At 39.4% G+C, this 19,767-nt stretch overlaps 3 protein-coding genes across 3 annotated transcripts; 1 reads left to right on the forward strand and 2 right to left on the reverse strand.

The window, feature by feature from the left end:
- Positions 1–610: 610 nt before the first annotated feature.
- mibp2 (muscle-specific beta 1 integrin binding protein 2) lies at positions 611–2,933 on the reverse strand. Its single transcript, XM_085458441.1, has 8 exons — positions 2,670–2,933; positions 2,197–2,287; positions 1,955–2,003; positions 1,538–1,727; positions 1,383–1,454; positions 1,181–1,287; positions 984–1,074; positions 611–895 (listed from the first exon to the last, which is right to left on the reverse strand). The coding sequence occupies exons 1-7, from the start codon at positions 2,693–2,695 to the stop codon at positions 989–991; spliced, it is 621 nt and encodes a 206-aa protein (XP_085314567.1). The 5' UTR covers positions 2,696–2,933; the 3' UTR covers positions 611–895; positions 984–988.
- A 7,855-nt stretch (positions 2,934–10,788) lies between these two features.
- On the forward strand, positions 10,789–13,063 carry LOC146718992 (uncharacterized). Its single transcript, XM_085452906.1, has 4 exons — positions 10,789–10,971; positions 11,499–11,676; positions 11,752–11,966; positions 12,706–13,063. The coding sequence occupies exons 1-4, from the start codon at positions 10,948–10,950 to the stop codon at positions 13,042–13,044; spliced, it is 756 nt and encodes a 251-aa protein (XP_085309032.1). The 5' UTR covers positions 10,789–10,947; the 3' UTR covers positions 13,045–13,063.
- Positions 13,064–13,448: 385 nt separating this feature from the next.
- Positions 13,449–18,060, reverse strand: LOC146718993 (hyaluronan and proteoglycan link protein 3-like). The gene is made up of 6 exons (XM_085458501.1): positions 17,791–18,060; positions 16,984–17,145; positions 16,683–16,905; positions 16,442–16,587; positions 14,945–15,247; positions 13,449–14,514 (listed from the first exon to the last, which is right to left on the reverse strand). The coding sequence occupies exons 2-6, from the start codon at positions 17,120–17,122 to the stop codon at positions 14,219–14,221; spliced, it is 1,107 nt and encodes a 368-aa protein (XP_085314627.1). The 5' UTR covers positions 17,123–17,145; positions 17,791–18,060; the 3' UTR covers positions 13,449–14,218.
- Positions 18,061–19,767: the final 1,707 nt, after the last annotated feature.

A 19,767-nucleotide genomic window follows, 5' to 3' on the forward strand; every position in this document is an offset into this window, starting at 1 on the left:
TCCTAAGATGTTTCTTTTTATGACAGGTGGTTAATACATTTGTTAAGCACCGTAGATGTTTAAGATTTTAGGACATAAGTAAAAAAAAAAAAAAATGCATAGTGCTTTTTATATAGTGCATTTTTTTTTTAATAATCAAAAACACTTTTAAAACAACCTCCGCTCACTAATGTGCTTAAGAAACAAACTATAGCATATACTCAAAAACATGATCTGTGTGCCTTACACCATTGTCCAATCTGACACTGCATGTTTTTTCCTAAATGAGACTGTTTTCAGCCGTTTATTCATGCGATTTGTTACACGAACCCATTTAATCAGTAAAACTTCAAAGTTATGTAATTGAGTTTAATCTGTATGAAAGAAGAGTCCAAATGTGTGTGAATTTGGATAAGCTGTACTCACGAGGAGAGTCCCTCTTATCGTTTGCACCAACTGTTGCCTGGGAGCAAGATAGAGAAAGCTAAATGTGCCCATCTAAGCAGCTACTCAATGTTCCTGGTGTATATTTTAAATAACCAATTTAAAGTTAAACACTTCAGAATTCACAAAGTTCCATTTTGCAACAGCTGAAGTGGGAGTGTCATGTTCTAAAAATAATCAGTACACGTTGTAATTGGCAGGAGGATCATTTATTGACATACGCAACTTGAGTGCAACCATCCTGTTAACAAATCCATCAATTCTCTTTGGAGTGTACTCTGTATCAAAGCAATAAATACGATCGATATAAAATCATGCCAGCATCATATGCTGAAAGGTAAACATTTACAAAATAACAAAAAAACAAAAAAAACATAGCACTCTGATAAATGAGCTGCCAGGTGGAAACTTAAGGCAAGGCGGTCTTCAGCTTGCAGATTGATTATATGATCCTTTTAGCCAATCAGATGATCTGCAATACAGAAAGTACACAAAATCAGTAACAGAAGTTTACATATAAAACAGGTTTTTTTTGCTATATAATTACAGGATTTTAATACTTTTGTTAGAGAGACTTCTGGATGTTATTCAGGATGTTGCCATAGACAAAGTTGAACAGCGCCTCCTTTGACTTGGTTCCGTCCAGCTGCACTGTAAGAGGATACACACACATTTAATCAGTGTGGTCAGCCTTTATGTGACAAAGCACCACACATGGTTACAACATTTACAATAATAAAAAACGGAATCAACTTACCAACATCAACAGCTGATGCCTCCATGATGTTCTTATGTTTCAGGTACATGGGCCAGACGTGGCCGTCAAAAAGGCCAGGTGGGTCTGGTACCAGGTAGTTTCTTGAGCTGCAGAATGACACAAGACCAGTTAAAAAAAAAAAGATTAAGCTACAGCTGCATGGATGGCAAACACATGTGAAGAACAACACTAGAGCACTTACCACCTCCTCTTTTTGCATTCTTCATATGGGATGGAAATAAAGTAGCGTTGGTTCAGCACGTCGATCAAAGGTCTGCAACAGGTACAGATGAATTGGTGTCATTTGACTTCGAGAACAAGCACTTAACTCACATGTAGCTAAGCACAGATTCTTACTCGTAGGTGTAAAGCAAGAAGCCTTCCACAATAAGGATGTGAGTCTCCTCATCCTCCTTGCGGTCAGACTTTGGCACGATCTCAGAATCCAGGGTGTTATTAACGCCATGAGACTTCTCAAACTTCACCGGGTTCTCCAGCCACGCATAGATGGTACTCATCATAGCCTCCATGTCCAGAGCAGTGATGACTGAAGAGATGGCAGAGGGGGAGAAGGAAGAAAAAAAAAAAAACAGAAGTGTGCAGAAAGTTGCAAAAAAGAAAACAAGTGAGAAACACATGTTCAAACTCCCAGATTTCGTTTACATTGCATGCACGTTAGGAATGAAACACAACATTAAGGTTGAGTCATACACGCAAAACACAAACACACACAGACACCCACACACAAAGCCCTTCATAAAAACCCAGGCTTACCATCGTACTGCTTAAAGCCATCTTCACCAACTTCAATCTGATCTTGGGGCTGAAACATACATTGATGAGATGTACCCAGGTACATTCCACTAATGCTACACTCTGCTATATGGAAGGCGCTAGATTTTTGTTTGTTTGTTTTTTTTAACAATACACACACTGTGTCAAACTGCTACCCAGAGCAGTCTCTTTGGTGAACTAAATCCAAAATGTAAAGATATGGAGATATGCATGTGGCTCACCTTGAAGAAGTCATCCTGATGTACCACGCAACAGTTGGGCAGGTTCTTGATCAGTCTGTTGGTGAGGGTGGTTTTCCCTCCGTTGGTTACACTACAGGGGAAGAAAAGGAATTAAAATGAATGAAGTGTGGTTGATGTAAAATAGGGCATGTGTCATTTTAAGGTAGTAGGCAGCCATATTTCCTCGTTAATTACTCATCTAATGCATTTTAACGTGTAATGTCAGGGCTGCCGGGTGCATGGTGTACTCGGCTATATTACATGCTTACAACGTTAGCTATTATTCATAAATTACCACATGGTTAGTTTAATATTTACAGAACCCAATGAGTGGCAATCGAAATGTTATAACGTTACGGTTCGAACAAAAAGCCATACCGGATGTAATGACCGTCCCCACGTGTGACGGCCTTACAAGGCCTACAAGGTTGCTTAGCTTAGCTTAGCTTAGCCATTCATCGTCTAGTACTCACCCGCCAATACCGATGATGTACTTCATGTTTCCGTAAGTAGCCGAGAGGTCAAAACGTCAATAAAACCGGGTCAGGAGCACAGTGATCAGACGAGAAGAAGCTTAAAAAGAGAAGGTTGCAGCAGGAAACGTCAACTACTTGATTCCTCCATGGTACTTGAGTTGAGTGAGTAAGGTAAGAGCGGAGGAGACGGGCTGTCACGCGCACACGGTCTTCCACCAAAGAGGACCTTGGTTCTCTGTCGCTTCTACACATACCGGAGGGAGCCACGCGATTGGCTATTTAAACACTTCGAGTTGGCCGGAGGCGTAAGTGCTTCTATTCTCAGCCAATCAGAAGCGGAATAGAGGTAGCGTCAACTTCTTTATTTTAATCTTAATTTAACTGTTTCTGGTCTGCAGTATACGATTAAACTATACTATTTCATCTTAATTTAACCAGCTATATTAATGTTTACATGACGTCACAGCCATCATGAATGCGAGCCGCTAATATTGTCAACTTCGATGGAAAAGGTTCCTACATGAAACTGCTCGGTGAAGCTTGGTGAAGGATTTTTTTTCTCTCAAATCCCTATTTTATGGAAATAGACACTGCCGCTAGGTTTTTCGAATGTATTCTTTTAGTGTTTTGAACTTTACAAGGCAAGTGCCATTTAATTTTAATCACGAGAAGAAACATCTCAAACCAGGAAAGTCTAGTTAGTTACAGAGTTATTACAGGACCCAGGAAAGCATACCTTTTTAATGTTACTGCCCCTTTTACATTTTTTTTTACATAAAGATAATAAAAAAATAATACGTTTTATTTCTAGGTCCATTTCAAAGCCCAAAAGCAGTTTACATTAGTACAGCAATTTAAAAACATATGCACAATGAAATGACAATAAAACCAAAAATTAAAATAACAAAAAACTATTTTAAAATAAGTGGTCATGGTAACAATGAGGTAACAGAAGTGATACATTTTTTTTATCCAGCATAACCTTTTGATGCATCACATGTGCACTAGTTGTAAAGAGTTTTAACTTAGATGAACTTCTGCACAGTAGGGGAGAGCGGGGTAAGTTGTCACACTCTTCACACTGACTAACTTTTACTGAGCACCATACATCACAACGTAATAAATGTTTCACCAAATGAAAGACGGAAGTCTCGGGCACATATGATGTATTGATTACATTTTCATATCTTATCTCATTACGGAGTTGTAGACTGTTGAAAGGAGAATGTGCACTTGTGACAATTTGCCCCATCGGCAGGTAAGTTGTCACACTAGATTATCTTAAAATATGAACACAAATACTTAATTATGATTATTGATTTTAATTGTTAAATTCAAACCAAAACTGGAAATTTGAACAATTATGCCAAGAGAATTTGGAAAAAAACAATTATTTCAATCCAATACACATTTTAATCAAAACATTAAGTAGAAAGAAAACTTTAGTTTGAACTTTAAACTCAAATGTTCTCTGGCTTGCACATAAATCCATCATAACTGAATGGAATGCTGCAAATAACTTGCTTTACTTAACATGTTTATACTCTGAACAAAACAGATGCCTTATTTCTGATTAATCAGACTCAACTTCATAGTCACAATTCTGGCACACATAAATTGCCTGGCCTGAGGTGCAAGCATCATGGGCCCATTTGTTGCATTTTACGCATTTTACCCAGGTCTCTTTTGGACGACTGTTTGAAAATGGCTCCACACAGACAAGGCAGAAGCACTCTTCATCATCTGATGATGACTCTTGAATTATTTTTCTTCTTTTAGCTGCGTTGTTCTTCATAGGTCCAGATGTTTTCCCCCCTCGCGTCCCTCTCTTTTGAAACAGCTTTTTGCTAGATTCAGCCTTATTCTTTTCTTTTTCTAGTTGCTGCTTCACTGGCGTGTCGGTTAGAATTGCTGATTTGCGTCGTTTTCTTCCTTTGCTGGATGGTTTTCGGCGGCCAGCTTTTGGATATGGCTGGATGTCCTCTGGAGTTGGTAGTCCGCTGTCAGTAATTGCAGTGCGGTAATTTATGTCAAAATCCTTTGCTGTACTTGTGATTGATTTGTTCTGCATCTTTACCTGCCTGACTGCCTTTAACATAATGTCAGGTGGTGTTCTGCCACGCTCTGTCTTTCGTTGATAATTTCGAACCATCTTACTTTCTTCCTTCCTTCCTTAATTCCTGCCTCTCCTTCCTTTCTTCAAAAACCTTATTACAAATACAAATGAATTACAATATCACAATTTTTTGGAGCATTTATTTGTACTGGGGCAAGTTGTCACATGTGACGACTTGCCCCAAACTGACATTTATGCTAATTTTGGCTAAATGTCAGGGTTAGCTCAACATAGCACATCAGCTGAAGTATCAAAAGACACGTTAATGTCTCCTCTATTTTGTGTAAAATAATAATCTGTAACATCTATACCTAACAAAGTTGTACTGAAGAAAATTTAAAGTGATTTATTTTTCCTTTTAGGTCAAAAAAATAAAAAAGATGTGCTCACCTCAGATTAGAGCAGTCTTGACCACATGTGAACAGGAGGTTGACTATAGAAGAAGAAGTCACACAAAGTGGCTATTTCATTTTTGAGATAGAGCCTCTAGTGTTGGAGTTATGAACAGTGTGACAACTTACCCGTGTGACAACTTACCCCGCTCTCCCCTACTGTAATATAATATCAGCTACAAGTCATATGAACGCTTTCCACTGAATTCCTGATTTTTATCATGAGCACCATGGCATAATCAATATCATCACCTTTAAGATATGATAGACAGAGTCCTATAGTGCACACTATGCCACTTCACTGAGTTATAGAAGGTGTAAAATCACCATAAAGACAGAAAGCACTTTACAGAAAGTGCCTCATTGGTAGCATTTCACTTATCTAATCAGAGAAGACAGAGGCTCTTTGAGTAACCGGGGCTGACAGACGCGTGACTTTAGGGCAACTGGTGGAAGATGAACTCTCCAATTATTTCCCATTTCCCGCTTTCTTTTACAGATTTTCTTTCATAACCTTGTGGCATATATGTATATATATATGTATGTATGTGTGTGTGTGTGTGTGTGTGTGTGTGTGTGTGTGTAATGTGCAATGTGAGTGTGTCTTTACACACTCACATTGCTGTGGTGTTACTTTGGCCAGTCTGCTGCTGACCTTTTTCTGTTTTGTTTTGAAACTTCCCAACCAACTCCATGACACTGTTTCCTGAGGTTGCACCAAAATATTGCCTGTGTTAGGCCTTACAACCTCAACTATGAAGAGCAAGTGGCCAAGTGTGGAATTCAGTTAGGCTTGTAAGACTTATATTTATAGTTTGACAGAGCTATATTCTGGCAGCTTGTAGTCTGAGAGTTTCATGAATTTCTTGAAGAAGAAGAATCAGCAACAAAGCCTTCATTTTATGGTGTAATTGTGTTCTTCAAGGTCAACAGTCAAATAATCAACACCTCTGATACTGAGACTACATCTGCACCAAAAGTCATAAAAAAATTTCTCTGAGTATTACACAGTATTACTTGACAAAATATAGATAACTAGAATACTGAAGAAGTCACTTCTAGCTGTGTGACTTCTGTGTTACAGTCCTCTCATGTATACAAAAGCAGCCTGTAGTGAAACAAAAGTTCATGTTGCTAGGCAAATGTAGCACAATATAAAAATGCTCCTTTAACCTAAAAATTAGGTAAAATAATAATTGTTAAATTATGCATAAGTTTAGAACCCTAAATATATTTGTTAGTTTTGTATCATTATTGTGCTCTGAAAAACAGCTCTACATGAAAAAGACACTAAGTACGTCTTTGGTGCTTCCACAGGAATTAGGTGGACAAGTAGCAGCCAGGTGCTGATAATTAAATGCACTTAATTAACTGATTAGCTGATAAGAAAGTGTGAGCGCCTTTACAGAAACACAAATTCTGGCAAATTCTACATCTCACACTATACAGGCCCTTGGTTTGTATGTTAAATGTTCAAGTTCAATATCTAAATTCACTAAAAATACTTGTTTGGTTTGTTTGGATGGGTTGCCAGGAAAAAGCCGCTTCTCTCTAAAAAGAACACGACACTAGAGCTGGTAAAGTTGCATGACAATGACCCACAAGATTTCTGGAACAATGTCTTTTTGACATATGAGACCAGATTACAGATCTTTGGCTGTAATGCACGGTAGCATATTTGAAAAAAAAAACAAAAAACAAAAAACAAAACAAGACGCCATATCAGCACAAACACCTCATACCAACTAAACATGGTGGTGGTGTCATTGAGCTGACCACAAACTCAACTGTAGGCCATGTGGGCATCTGTGTGACAACTAAAGGTTGGAAAGAACGGGGTCGTTCAACAGGACTTGAGCTCAAGCACAGCAGTAAATCTACAACAGAATGGCTGAAAATGATAAGTCCAGACTTCAGCTCGACTGAAATACTGTGGCAAGACTTAGGCATGCATAACTAATGGTAATAAACTTCAATGAAGTGGAGCAGTGTTGGAGAGAAGAGTGGGCCATAATTCCTCCACAGTGATGTGAAAGGCTGATAAAGTTATACAGAAAACCATTACTTCAAGTTGTTGCTGTTGAAGCTGGTTCTACAAGCTACTGAGGCATGGTGTATATTTAGGTTTTCAGAGTCCTGTAAAATCTCTCACACATTGCTGTATTGGCAGATTGCTGTATAATGTTGGCTAATTACAATTTACCGTAACCTGACCTGCAAGGCAATTAGCACCTGTATTGGAAACAGGATATTTTTTCCCTAAAACAAAATTGCTATAAAGCCATTACAAAGGACCATGAAGTGGAACTATATTGCATATTCTGCTGTTGGCTCTAATGTGAGAACAAAATGAATGAATCCACCTAATGCATGTTTTTGTGAAGAATTACTTGTTATGCAAGGTAGATTATTAAAAGTCCACATTGTAAAGCCAACAAACCAAACATTTGTGTACTTGGCAGCCTCATATTTGGTCAAATTTTATCCACCGCCTTTGTTTTGTTTCTATTTCGAGGCATTTTTACACATGGCTGTAAAACTGCACTCTTTGTGTCTTTCCTTTCCAATAAAACACAGATGCCATAGCTTGCCAAACACACAGTGCTCTGCTTTCGGGTCAGTTTCGGGAACCAGTTACTCAACAGAAAAACAGGTTTTAGATCATTTTATACAAACAAACCAATTTGTATAAAATGACTCACAATAGGATGCCCTGTTTCCATTTAACGAGAGATTCATAAAAAGGATGTTTGTGTACAGAGAAAGTAGTTTCACAAAGAAAAGCAGTAAGAAGGTGGCACTCTCTGAAGGTCGTTTTCTGTCTAGCATTTAATGACTTATATCTGATTGTTGATTCACTGATTGTCTGGGATCTAAAACGATCATTTCCTCCTTTTTTTTCTTTTCTCCTTTTCAATTCCTATGTGAGCAGTTTATGAGATGACTGGGGTTGCTTATTTTGTCTGCAAAAGTCCTTGGGTTGTATTACACTGACTCCACCGTGTGGCAAAGCAGAGGAAATTCCTCAAAGGATCAAACACCGGAGATACAATCAACACCTGTTGGGACACCTGAGGATCAAAGTGTCTTATCTGGAATCAAGGGGCGGCAGGAGGACGAGGAGTGGGATTAGCTCCTCTTTGCTCACCATCTTTTCCAAGTGGTGGGATTGTGCCTTTCTTAGGATGTACTTCAAGGAATTATTTGCTTTAGCTCTCACTGTGGTTGTATAGGGACTGAATCACCCATAAAGTTTTATAGTTGAATGACAGTTTTATATTATTATATTAAAGCGAAACTCTGAAAACATCATATTTTTGTTTCTGTTATATATAAACGGACAATTCTTTGGTTGAAATGGAGGCTTTTCGGTAAGCAATGAGAACCACAACCTTTAAATCCACCAGATGACAGTCATATGTTTTGGTTGTAATGTGGAGCTCAAGGATATATGTAGCATCTACTTATTTAAAACAAAGCATTTTAAATTCTTATCAACATGACATTCATGCCTTAATTTCACATGATCCCCCATCTGCATCACACAGCCAGGCAAGATAATAGATTTCCTTGATTTCCTGAACTCAGCGTGAATATCATGCAGAAAATTATTTTCAAAGGCAACTTAATTGAGCGTGAGGAGTTCTGGGTGGCAAAGCTTTGACCTCTGAAAATCTGAAATGAAATATTATGTGTGAACAGTGAGAAGAAAGCAGAAACGTCAGTGTACATTCACACACCCCTCAGTATCTTTCAGGTGTATGAGGCATTTGTGTTTGAGACAGTGCAATATTTGGTTTGACTGTGAGTCAGCATCTCGAGTATGGTTGGGATCATGTTGGGAAGTTCAATAACAAAAACTTCACCTAATAAAAACTATGTCCTGTCTAAAGTCTGGTACAGATAGAGTAAACAGCAGCATTAACAGTAAAGAAACATCATGTAAAATATTGTTTTTCCCTTTTAAGCAGCTTTAAGGTTGTCAGTATCATCTTGATCCTCGGCTCCCAGCTTTTCCCCTATTATCTTTTTTTCCAGGTATATCTTTAAACGTAAAACTATCTACAGCAGATGAAAAGTATCCGAGAGTCATGTTATTAAAAAACAGGGGAACAAAATCCACCAAAGACCTGACAGGACCTGCTCCATCTACACTGTTCACTGAAGCATCATCAGAAATATTCACAGTGGAAGGGTGGTAGTCGAGAAACCATTCTCAAGGAAGGAAACAGGGAGAAAAGGCACAGGCATGCCAAGTTACATAAAAACTGTTCTAAAAATCAGTGACAAGAAGTCTTATGGAGTGATGAATCCAAATGTAAGGTTTTTGCTTCAAAATCATCATCAGCAAGTATAGAGGAGGTCAGGAGTGAGGTGAGTGCCTACAGCCTCTGTAAAACACGAGGGTTTGTGGCTTCATTTCAGCAACTGCTGTTCTGCACAGAAAAGTGCTGTGAAATTTTAATCCAGCATGAAATACCATTTGGAAAGTTTCTGGGAACCGCATTTGTTTTAGCATCACAATAATCCCAAACACATTCTCAATGCATTGGAAGCTCACCTAGATAGAAAAACACATAGTGGAAAACTATCAGTCATGGATTGGCCTCCACAGAGCCTGGACCTCAACCTTAGTGTGGGAGAAATTTGACAGAGAACACAACAAAAGGCAAAACATTCAAAGAAGAGCTTTGAATGTCCTTCAAGAAGCCTGAAGAACTATTCCTGAAGACTATTTAAAGAAGGAAGCTGTCTAAGAAAGTTCAGGGTGTGTCAAAGGATAAAGATGGTCATAATAAATATTGACTGTCATGTTCATTAGAACTGTACAAACTCAAAAAATCGCTGCATTTATTTAGCAGTTTTCTAGCAAAATATAAAGACAAGAGCGGTGACTCAAGATTTGTGCATACTTCTTTACTGATAACTGTACTTACTGTTTATAGATAGCAGTGGTTACAGTTTTACATCAGAACTGGTGCAAGTTACGATCAAGTTTGCACATGTACTTTAGGCTGTGGACTTAGTAAAGGGGGGGGGGGGGGGGGGGATTAATGTTAAAGGTTTTGTAAAATTCAATTAAAAGACTCAAATTATTGTTGACAGGAACCAGAAGGAGGCAGTAAAGCAATTTAAAGGATAACCAATTGCTGTTATATTCATAGAAAAGACTGGAAAAGGCTTCAGGTAGTTCTGTGAGCAAGACGGACAGTGACCAACAGTTCAATGCAAATATTGTTTTAGCTAGCAACTAACAGTTATTATGAGCCTTTTATATTCATAGGAGGTTAACTCTTCTGTCTGGTAGCTAATTGGCTTACAGGCAACATATCAGATAGGCTGATATGTATGCTATCATAACACTGGAAATTGTTTGCTTATATTTGTATTTAACATAAGAGAAGCAAAAGAGTAACTTTAACCCTAAAAATGGTTAGCAGTCGGTGACAAAGCTGGTTTATAAGCCTTTAGAAAGATGTGGGCATGCTGAATAATGTTACCTGCATGTTACTACAAACTGAGCATCACACTAAGAGGCGAGTTACATCAAAGGTTTTGACTGTAACAAAATAACTATCATTTCAGAGCACCGACGCTTCCCCTGGTCAGGTGAACGTGAGGATGACGAAAATGAGTACAAAAATGTTAATGTGTACAGACAGACACTTCAAAACCAGAGGGAGGCAGCAAAGCAATATAAAGGGTGAAAAACTGCAGTGAGCTCCCCAAAGAAGAAGAGCAGGCCTCAGGTAGCTCTGTGAGAAAGATGGACAGTCCCAAGCAGTTAAATGTAAGTATTTTTATTCTAGGCAGCATTGATTATAAGTCTTTTGCCTTCATAGCAGGTTGACTGTTTTCTATTTGGCAACTAACTAAGTGTCATTCAGCTTATCTAGCAGGTGGCTAACAATGAAGCTAGTCATTAGTCACAGGAACTGTTTGTTTGCATTTTTCTTTTTTGACCTAAACAAGGTCAAAAAAGAAAAATGCAAACAAACAGTTTGCATCTCTTAAACAAAGAGATGCAAAGGAGTAAGTTTAACTCTGAAAAAGGCTAGCAGTTGCTGACAAACATAGTCTAAGAGTCATTAAAAGTGATTCAACTGCAATCAGAATTACACATTTTTTTCCCTTGCATTGGACACATTAAATAACACAAATTAAAACTTTATAATTCCACATTTCTGTTTCCAAGTAATTGCATTTCTACTAAGCTTCCTTGCTGTCGTACCTCCAGCAGAAATCAGGACTTGTTATTGGCTGCCCTTCTTCGTGCATCTGATATTTTCGGATTAATGACTTTATTATCTGTTCCAGTTTCACGTGTCTATCCGGAAGGGATCTTCTATTCCTGCTCTGCAAAAATGCAACACTTGCTGTTCTCCAGGAAAATTTCATTGTCCGTTTTGTTCACCTGAAATTTTCAAACCCACAAACCGCCCCAGTCTTAGGATCCACTTGGACAGCCATCAAAGGGAAGCCTTTGAAACTGGAAGTATGTTTCAGAACTTTAAGTTTAAGTTAAACCAACTCATTCCTAATCATGATGTTTACATCTTTTCTGTTTCAGAATACACCTTCCACAGGTGTAGACTCCAGTGCAGAAGTCAGGCGCATTACCACTGTTTGTACTGCAAAGCCACAGTGATAAGAAGGAAAACTTTCCACAGTCATCTGTCATTTTGCAGTGAGCAACAACAGAGGAGGGTCCGGAAATTATCCAAACTACAGGCTGAATTGACACAAAGATTCCAAAATGACAGAGGGAGCCCTTCATATGACATGGTGAGGGTGTGATGGTGTAGTGCTGCACATGCTCTACGTTAAAGCAGATATGCATTATCTCTTAACAATGTTCCTAAATATTTAGTGTGCATGTCTATAGTTTTATTAAATACTTTGTGTGTGGTCTAGTGGAAAAGCTGTAGCCACTTTAGAAAGAGACTCAGTCACTTCCAATTGGTCAGCTTGTCCAAACAAAGCAAACCAGCATTTATTAAAAACATCAGGGGGACATCCAAGAAATTTATAGATGGGGCACAGCTCCCCTTCTCTGAAGGAAAAAGAGATGGCCCAGAATGAGTGGATGTCTCTGATATTCAACATTCATGATAACTGGGGCTGAGGGGGTTGAGAGAATGGGTTTCATTTTAAGATTTTTACAGACCTTTAATTGTAGTAGAGTACCTTTCTATTTATATTAATAAAATCATGCACTGCCAGCCATATATCAGACAAGCAGCAGTCACCTAATACCCATTACCTTCAACCAGCTGCTTCTGTTTCATTGCTAAATTTAAATATGCTAACATCGGTTGAAGGTCCCACTGATTACCACAATCCTTATGGCGAGATGTGAACCCTGCACATATTTAAGCTATTTGCTTAATAGCTCCAAATGTTTCAGTGTGTTCTTTCAACGTTGTTGATGTGGAACCAGTTCTACCAATTGAGCATCAAACCAACAAAAAGGAAAGTCATCCAAGAGATTTTAATTGGTTTAAAAAATGTTTTATCTTTACAGGAGAGGGATGTGAACGGTAACGGCATAACTATCGTCTCAGATTCAGAGGGCCAAGATTCAGAGGGCCAAAACAGCCACAGAGCCAGCGGCGGCCATTCTGTGTCTCACAGTTTCACCAGATCAGGCAAATGTGACACTGGGAGGAAAATGAAGAGGAGTACAGAGATGGACTCCTCTAAATGTCACAAAGGAGTACAGACAGACACTCCAAAACCACAAGACTGCGATGAGTATTACTTTATGACCCTCACGAAAGTGTTTAAGAAGTTGGCTCCTCAGAAAAAGGCAGGGGTCAGGATGAAAATCGAGCATCTTCTTCTCGAAGCTCAATTTGCATAGAGAAGAGCATACCGTCTTTTATTTATATATATATATATATATATATATATATATATATATATATATATATATATATAAACACACACACACAGATTTATTTATTTTGATTGCACATGAATTACTTAAAGAAGTGGAAGTGATATGTTTTCTTTTTCACTGTGGACAAAGCCTGGAGTGTTTTGTGTCTTTGTGCCAGGCTACTGCATCTCAAATGCAAACTTACAACATGACAATTATTTCAAACATTTCAGTATTTAATATAAATGTGTGCGAATTAGCAGGATAGTTGAATTCAAACACTTTTTTTTTTAGTTTAACAATTAACAGACTTATTTGTTGAGGACAGGTGGCATGCTTGAGTTATACATTCAAACACTGAGCAGCAGCAGAGAGACAAAACCAGATGTTCTTTATGAGGGTCTTTATTTGTAATAAATAGGATATATATTTCCATTAAAAAAAATCAACTAGACGGCTCCTTTGCTAGATTTTGAGTTGATTGTCATGTGCTTCAGATACGATGTAAGTACAACTTGGTGAGACATCACAGTAAATGCTTTACGTTCATATATGAAAGAGGAAATCAGACAGCAACTTTGTTGAATGTTATTTTCCTTCTCCCCAGGTTTTCGTTTTATATTCCTGCTGTCTCTCAGCTATAGTAAAAGTGAAAGGAAAAAAAATGTTTAAAAAGTACAGGAATGCTAGTATTTGAGCTCTGAATCCTCGTGTCAAATATAACGAGGGATTTTCTTTTTACTATTCTGTTGGAGTATTTAAAGCTCCATAGCGTAGTGGTTTACATATGGATCCAAGAAGTGAAAAAGCTCTACAAAAACTGCTAAATCAAATGTGCAGTGCTAGCTGATGTGGTGAGCCCTTGTTAATGAAGAAACAGCTGAAAGTAGTTTTATTCTACTTGAATAATTTCAGTGGTAATTATAAGTAAAATCTGTAGTAGCTCACATGGAAAGAAATGTATATGAGTTTAGATTCTTTCTTTTTTTTTAAATGTTGTAGCATTAAAGTTTCTTCTGTTCATCATCTTGTGAACCTGTAGATGTTTTGCAGACTGCAGAAGTGCACTCGTCTACAGTGTTAAGCATCCTGTTGGCTATAATAACAATTTTAAAAAATATTTAAATGTTATGGCCCACCAAGGATGGGTGGAGATCTACACTCTTTCAGTATCTAACTTGTAGCAGTAGACTCCATGCTTGTGCTGCGGAGGTGGGAAACCAAAGCTGCGTACCCCTGGCTCAGACGGACCACAGTTACTTCGAGGTCTGGTGATGGGATAGCGAACGCTTCCATCGGCCAGCCAGCCGGCATCACAGCGGTCAAGCCCCGTGAACTTCCACGCAGAATACAGCTGTCCAACTTTGGCAATCTCTGCTCCGTCCTCCTGACACGCATGCTGAGCTTCAGTCAGGTTCATCTTGTGAGAGGACTGAAGGTAGTAGACTCTCCCTTAGAATAAAACACATTTATTTTGACAGTTAGCTGCACAGACGTGTTTCAGACTGCTATATAGCTGCGATTTATCACCCATAAATGCTAATGTGTATTTGTACTTGAGTTTCTGTAAAATTAATTATGATGAATTAGAACATTCAGTTAGGTCATTTATTCATACACTATATGTATAAATAAATGGAGGCTCAAGTAATGAGTCTTAGCACCTTTAAAGAGAGGGATAATGGGAATCTGTGCCACTGTGCTCTTCAGAAATGAGGGTGTGAAACTGCTAAGTAATGGATCTGCTAATCTTTGTCAGTGTGGGCATCTTGACATGTCACAGTAAGGAAAACACAATTACACATCAGGAAATGGCCACTCAATATCACTTTAGCTTCTCTGTGGCCTTGTTGACCTCGCATCACCTTCTGCTTCGCCTCACCTTGGAGCAAAGAGGAGAAACAGAAGACATCGTAGTGATTAGGGTAGAGGTGAAGTCTATCGTAGCGGCGGACACCCGGGGCGAGGCGGGCTCCCCCGCAGGGCTCCCTGGACTGCGTGATCGGATACTGGACTGTCCCATCAGCTAGCCAACCGGCATTGCACCAGTTCATTCCCTCTTTCCAACACTGGAAGAGCTGTGTGATGGTGGCCACTGTCGAGTCCTGCTCCTTACAGGCTTGCTGGGCTCCCAGGAAGCTCAGATGGTAACGACCATGAGGGTGTTGGTAGGGAAACACCACACCTGGGTGGAAGATTCAATCAGACATCAGAATATCTATGTGGACTTCAAAGTGTGTCAAGCTTTCACTGCTATTGTTATTTCAGCTATTGTTACTACTTTGCTTACCAGGTGATACTACCACTGGCTTGTGGGGTTGTTGTTGTTGTTGTTGTTTTGTTTTTTTGTTTTTTTTAAATTCCAGTAAGTAGGTTTGCAATCATCTGCTCTTACTACAAACTACAAAACAGAACACTTTGATCTGCAACAGTGGGAAATCACAGGCTACTGGGTCAGCTGAACCAAACAGATGAGTGGTTAAAGTTAATTGTGTGGTTTTCTATGACAACTCAATTTGGAAAGTAAAATGTTTGTCAGTTGTTTGCAGGGTTTTTTTTTTCTTTTCTTTTTTGTCTTTTTTTTTTTTCTTTTTTTTTTAAATTGATTATTTATTTGCAAATGTAAGCAGTCTGCTTTTATAATGGATATCCACACCAGCGGTCCCCAACCCCCGGGCCACAGACCGCTACCGGTCCGTAAGTCGTTTGGTAACGGCCGTAAAAGATGAGGCTCGGATGCGAAATTTCTGGTTTTCAGGGTTTTTATGGCCTGTATTTATATAGCGCTTTTCTAGTCCCTAAGGACCCCAAAGCGCTTTACATATCCAGTCATCCACCCATTCACACACACATTCACATACTGGTGATGGCAGCTACATTGTAGCCACAGCCACCCTGGGGCGCACTGACAGAGGCGAGGCTGCCGGACACTGGCGCCACCGGGCCCTCTGACCACCACCAGTAGGCAACGGGTGAAGTGTCTTGCCCAAGGACACAACGACCGAGACTGTCTGAGCCGGGGCTCGAACCGGTAACCTTCCGATTACAAGGCGAACTCCTAACTCTTGAGCCACGATCGCCCCATTTTTATCGGTTTTTAGCTTGTCAGAGGGTTTTTTTCCGACGTTTTTATCGTTAACTCTGTTTCTCTGGGAATTTTCCCTTGTGTTATGAATAAATCATCTTCTTTTTGGTACCGGTACCGGTTTTATTTTGTTGAATTTCTCCGCGACACCTTAATGACCAGTCCGTGAAAATATTGTCGGACTTAAACTGGTCCGTGGTGCAAAAAAGTTTGGGGACCGCTGATCTAGACTCTACATGTCGCAGCTTTCATTCACGGAAGCAAACAGGATAGCTGAAGGTGTAAATGCAGTACCTTGTAGCTCTAGGTGAACCACTGCGCTTTGGTCCTCCAGTCCATCCACCACAGTACATCGATAGCGACCTGTATCATTCAGCCAGAGTTTATTCAACACAAGTGCAGCATCTCCTGGGAAATCCTGTCGGAGCTGCACACGACCCCTGCCCGACAGACAGTGCATGTTAATAGTTTAAAGAAAAACATGGTCAAACAGTCAGCGATCAGGTTATCGTATTCAGTTGATCATATCTTTAACCTGAAATCTCCAAAACTTCGGAATCGAGTCCCGAAAGCCACGATCACATCAGTCTCCTGTCCCCCAGCGGCGGGCAGCCAGGACCACTTGACCCAGACCTCCCTTGGTGAGCTCGGCACAGGCTCATACCAAAATCTGCATTGTAGGGTCGCATTACCCCCTCTGACCGAAAGCACTGATTGCTCAGCAGAGTCCACGTAGAGTTTCATACCAATAAAATGAACTGCAGAATAAATACAGATTTAACTTATCATACTAATTTTATATTAAAAGGTTAGGGTCTGAGCAATAATGTGCATACGTTCGTTGTTGCCGCTTTCATTGAGGTAGTCACCGTAGAAGAAGCTGTTTTGGGTTGGGGGGGCAGCCGGGGCCCAGTCTGAGAGAACCAGGTGAGCTATGAACAACAATACAGTCTGGAAGCACCAAATCATCATCATCAGTGTCTGCACAATCCTCAAACCTGCGAAGAGAAAAAATATTAGCTAATTAATCATTAAAGGTCATGAAGCAGGATGGACAAGATCAGAAATGAGTTCAGCAGAGGAGCGGCTCAGACTGAGCAGCTTGGAGACAAGGAGAGGCAAGGCTGAGGTGGTTAGGGCATGTGCAGAGTCGGGATAGTGGATATAGTCGACAAAAGATGTTGAATATGGAGATGACAGGGAGGAGGACAAAAAAGTATTTGTTCTCGAGGGTTTTTAAAAAAAATGAAGACTCTGCTTGCTGTATTGTGAACACTGGATGTTATAATAAAGCAGCAGCAGTAAAGGAAAGCACGATACAATTTTAGCAGGTGTGCCAAATGTAATGACCTCACTGTATATAGTTTGCTGTGTTTATACAGGGAAAATGCGTTTTCACACTGCGGGACTGTCACTTAAAGTGACTTCAGTGTTTAGATGTAACAATAGCCATTAATGTTCGTCACAGTAGTTTTCTCGTTAAAAAAAAATCTGGTAATTCTTTGTTTTTACATTCATCAGGTCCCAATCAGCCCAAATATCAAAGAGAAATTAAAAATGCAGGAGGTTAAAGCTAACAAATTATATCTGACGTACAGTTGTTATAATAATAATAATTATTATTAGATGGCTTTCTCACTTACCGCGAAATTGTCTGCGTGGTTTTTCCACCTCGTGTGAAAGGTCTGATGTTGGAGAGCTGGAGGCAAAGTGATTAAAAATATTCCCAGGATATTAATACCGCATTTAGCTTCCCCTCGGTCTCTGTCGATGATAAAAAACAGGTGCAGCTATGGGCCAGTTAATAATGATGAAGAATGTCCTGACCTTCTCCCCGAGGAGTGTCGGGTCGTACCGCTGCTCTGATTCTTAAGCACAGTCATCAAGCTGCTGGAAACATCCCCGTGTGTGTCTCTTTGTGCAAGCTGTGGTAGGTAGGGCATCTGCGGTTCAAGAAGACCTACAGAAATTACCCCCACCCCCGCAAAGTAAGCGCAGTTACAGTGGTTTATAGCTTTAAAGGAAAGTTAAAGATCATCGTGATTTTGATGGAAATTTAGCCTTTTATGTTACGCATATTATTCTACTATTGGGTAAAGTCTTTGTGGAGGCTCTATAAAAAATATTAAGGTCACCACAGTAATACACTTCAACAGGAACGGCACATGGGATCGCTGAGCGGCTGTTTGTGGAGGAAAACTCTTTGAAAGCAGATACTTGTTATGGAGGGCAGCAGCATTTACTAGAAACACTAGAAACACCGTAATCTTTAAAAAGAGCTCCTTTTATGGTGTGGAAAACATGACCTACACAGTCACATACAGCAGACACAAACAGTGAAGAAGTATCATGTGTTAGAGATGCTTTGACCTCCACTGCTTTTATTTTACAGAGATGAAAGATGTTGCCAGAGGCCAAACATGCCAGGATTGTGAGCTTATGGGCTAACAAGGTGTAATTACTGGTGTAAAGAGCAAGCTGAAGTCTTCTGCAAGAACTGCATTCAAGCGTTTGCGATAACTGGCAACGAGTCTCTCTTGCTGTGGAGGAGTTTGGCACACTCTTTATTACAGAATTGTTTTATTCAGACATACTGGAGGGTTTTCAAGCATGAGTGGTGTGTTAAGTATCAGATCAAAGTCCAGATTTTAATTATGCCACTTTCAATTTTTTATTTTTTGAACCATTCAGAGATGAACTTGCTGGTGTGTTTTGGAATATCCAAGTGTGCTAGCACTTCAGGAAAGCACCAAAACATCCGCAGACCATCACACTACCACCACCATGTTTCACTGTTGCTATGAAGTTCTTTTTATGAAATGCTGTTAGTTTTACGCAAATGTAACAGACTCAAAACTTCCTAAACGTTCAGCTTTGGTCTTGTCAGTTCACAGAATAGTTTCCCCAAAGTCATCAAGATGTTTTTGGCACATGTAAGACGAGCCATTGTGTTCTCTAGAGTCAGCAGTGGTTTTCTCTTTGAACTCTCCCATGGATGCCATTTTTGCCACGTCTCTTTCTTATTGCTGTATCATGTATTCATTTATTACATAAACAGGCTGTTTGACCTAATTTGGATGTTAGAAAACAGTTTAAGAGTGATTCCTGTACTTTTGTACTGCGTGTCACTCACTCAAATTTGACGTCCACGTTTCCACTGTTTGGTAGAGATTCCCATTGGATGTGAGAGTAAAATAAAACTGCTATAAAAGTGGAATCACATTGAAACCTTATAAAAAGGACATAAAATTGTAAACATAATAGTAAGTTAAAGGATGAGTTTTTGTATATCAGTGTTTAAGAAATGATTTCCTGAATTCCTTAGCTTCAATTTCACCATCACCAGGCTGAGCATGAAGACTCACATCATGTTTTGTGTGGTTAGAACAGTTTGTTTTTTGCGAAACAAAGAGGAACGCAGCCAACGCCAGGCTGCTCAAAAACTGCACCTTCTTTTAAGTTTTATCTCCTTTTAAATGCTGAGTTGTACAAAAGAATGCTCACTTTTGTCTTCTTTATCTACGCCTTCATTTTGTACCCTGTGTACATGACTCTGCTAACAAGTCAGCTCATGCTTAAATCAGCTGTGAGCATCTACTCTAACATGGGCACTCTAACAG

This window comes from Copadichromis virginalis, linkage group LG1, assembly GCF_057382275.1.
Source record: "Copadichromis virginalis isolate Kocher_CV1m ecotype Utaka linkage group LG1, C_Virginalis_male_GT1.1, whole genome shotgun sequence".
Classification (NCBI taxonomy): Eukaryota; Metazoa; Chordata; class Actinopteri; order Cichliformes; family Cichlidae; genus Copadichromis; species Copadichromis virginalis.

Excerpts from the sequence above, each read along its gene's own strand:
- LOC146718993 (XM_085458501.1), bottom strand. The coding sequence starts at position 17,122 with ATGATGATGATTTGGTGCTTCCAGACTGTATTGTTGTTCATAGCTCAC. Across the intron at positions 16,906-16,983 it reads TGAAAGCGGCAACAACGAAC|TTCATTTTATTGGTATGAAA; the intron begins GTATGCACATTA and ends TTTATTCTGCAG. Across the intron at positions 15,248-16,441 it reads GGTTCACCTAGAGCTACAAG|GTGTGGTGTTTCCCTACCAA; the intron begins GTACTGCATTTA and ends TCTTCCACCCAG.
- mibp2 (XM_085458441.1), bottom strand. The coding sequence starts at position 2,695 with ATGAAGTACATCATCGGTATTGGCGG. Across the intron at positions 1,728-1,954 it reads TGGCTTTAAGCAGTACGATG|TCATCACTGCTCTGGACATG; the intron begins GTAAGCCTGGGT and ends CCATCTCTTCAG. Across the intron at positions 1,455-1,537 it reads TTCTTGCTTTACACCTACGA|ACCTTTGATCGACGTGCTGA; the intron begins GTAAGAATCTGT and ends TACCTGTTGCAG.
- LOC146718992 (XM_085452906.1), top strand. The coding sequence starts at position 10,948 with ATGGACAGTCCCAAGCAGTTAAAT. Across the intron at positions 11,677-11,751 it reads GGAAGCCTTTGAAACTGGAA|AATACACCTTCCACAGGTGT; the intron begins GTATGTTTCAGA and ends TTTCTGTTTCAG. Across the intron at positions 11,967-12,705 it reads GGAGCCCTTCATATGACATG|GAGAGGGATGTGAACGGTAA; the intron begins GTGAGGGTGTGA and ends TTATCTTTACAG.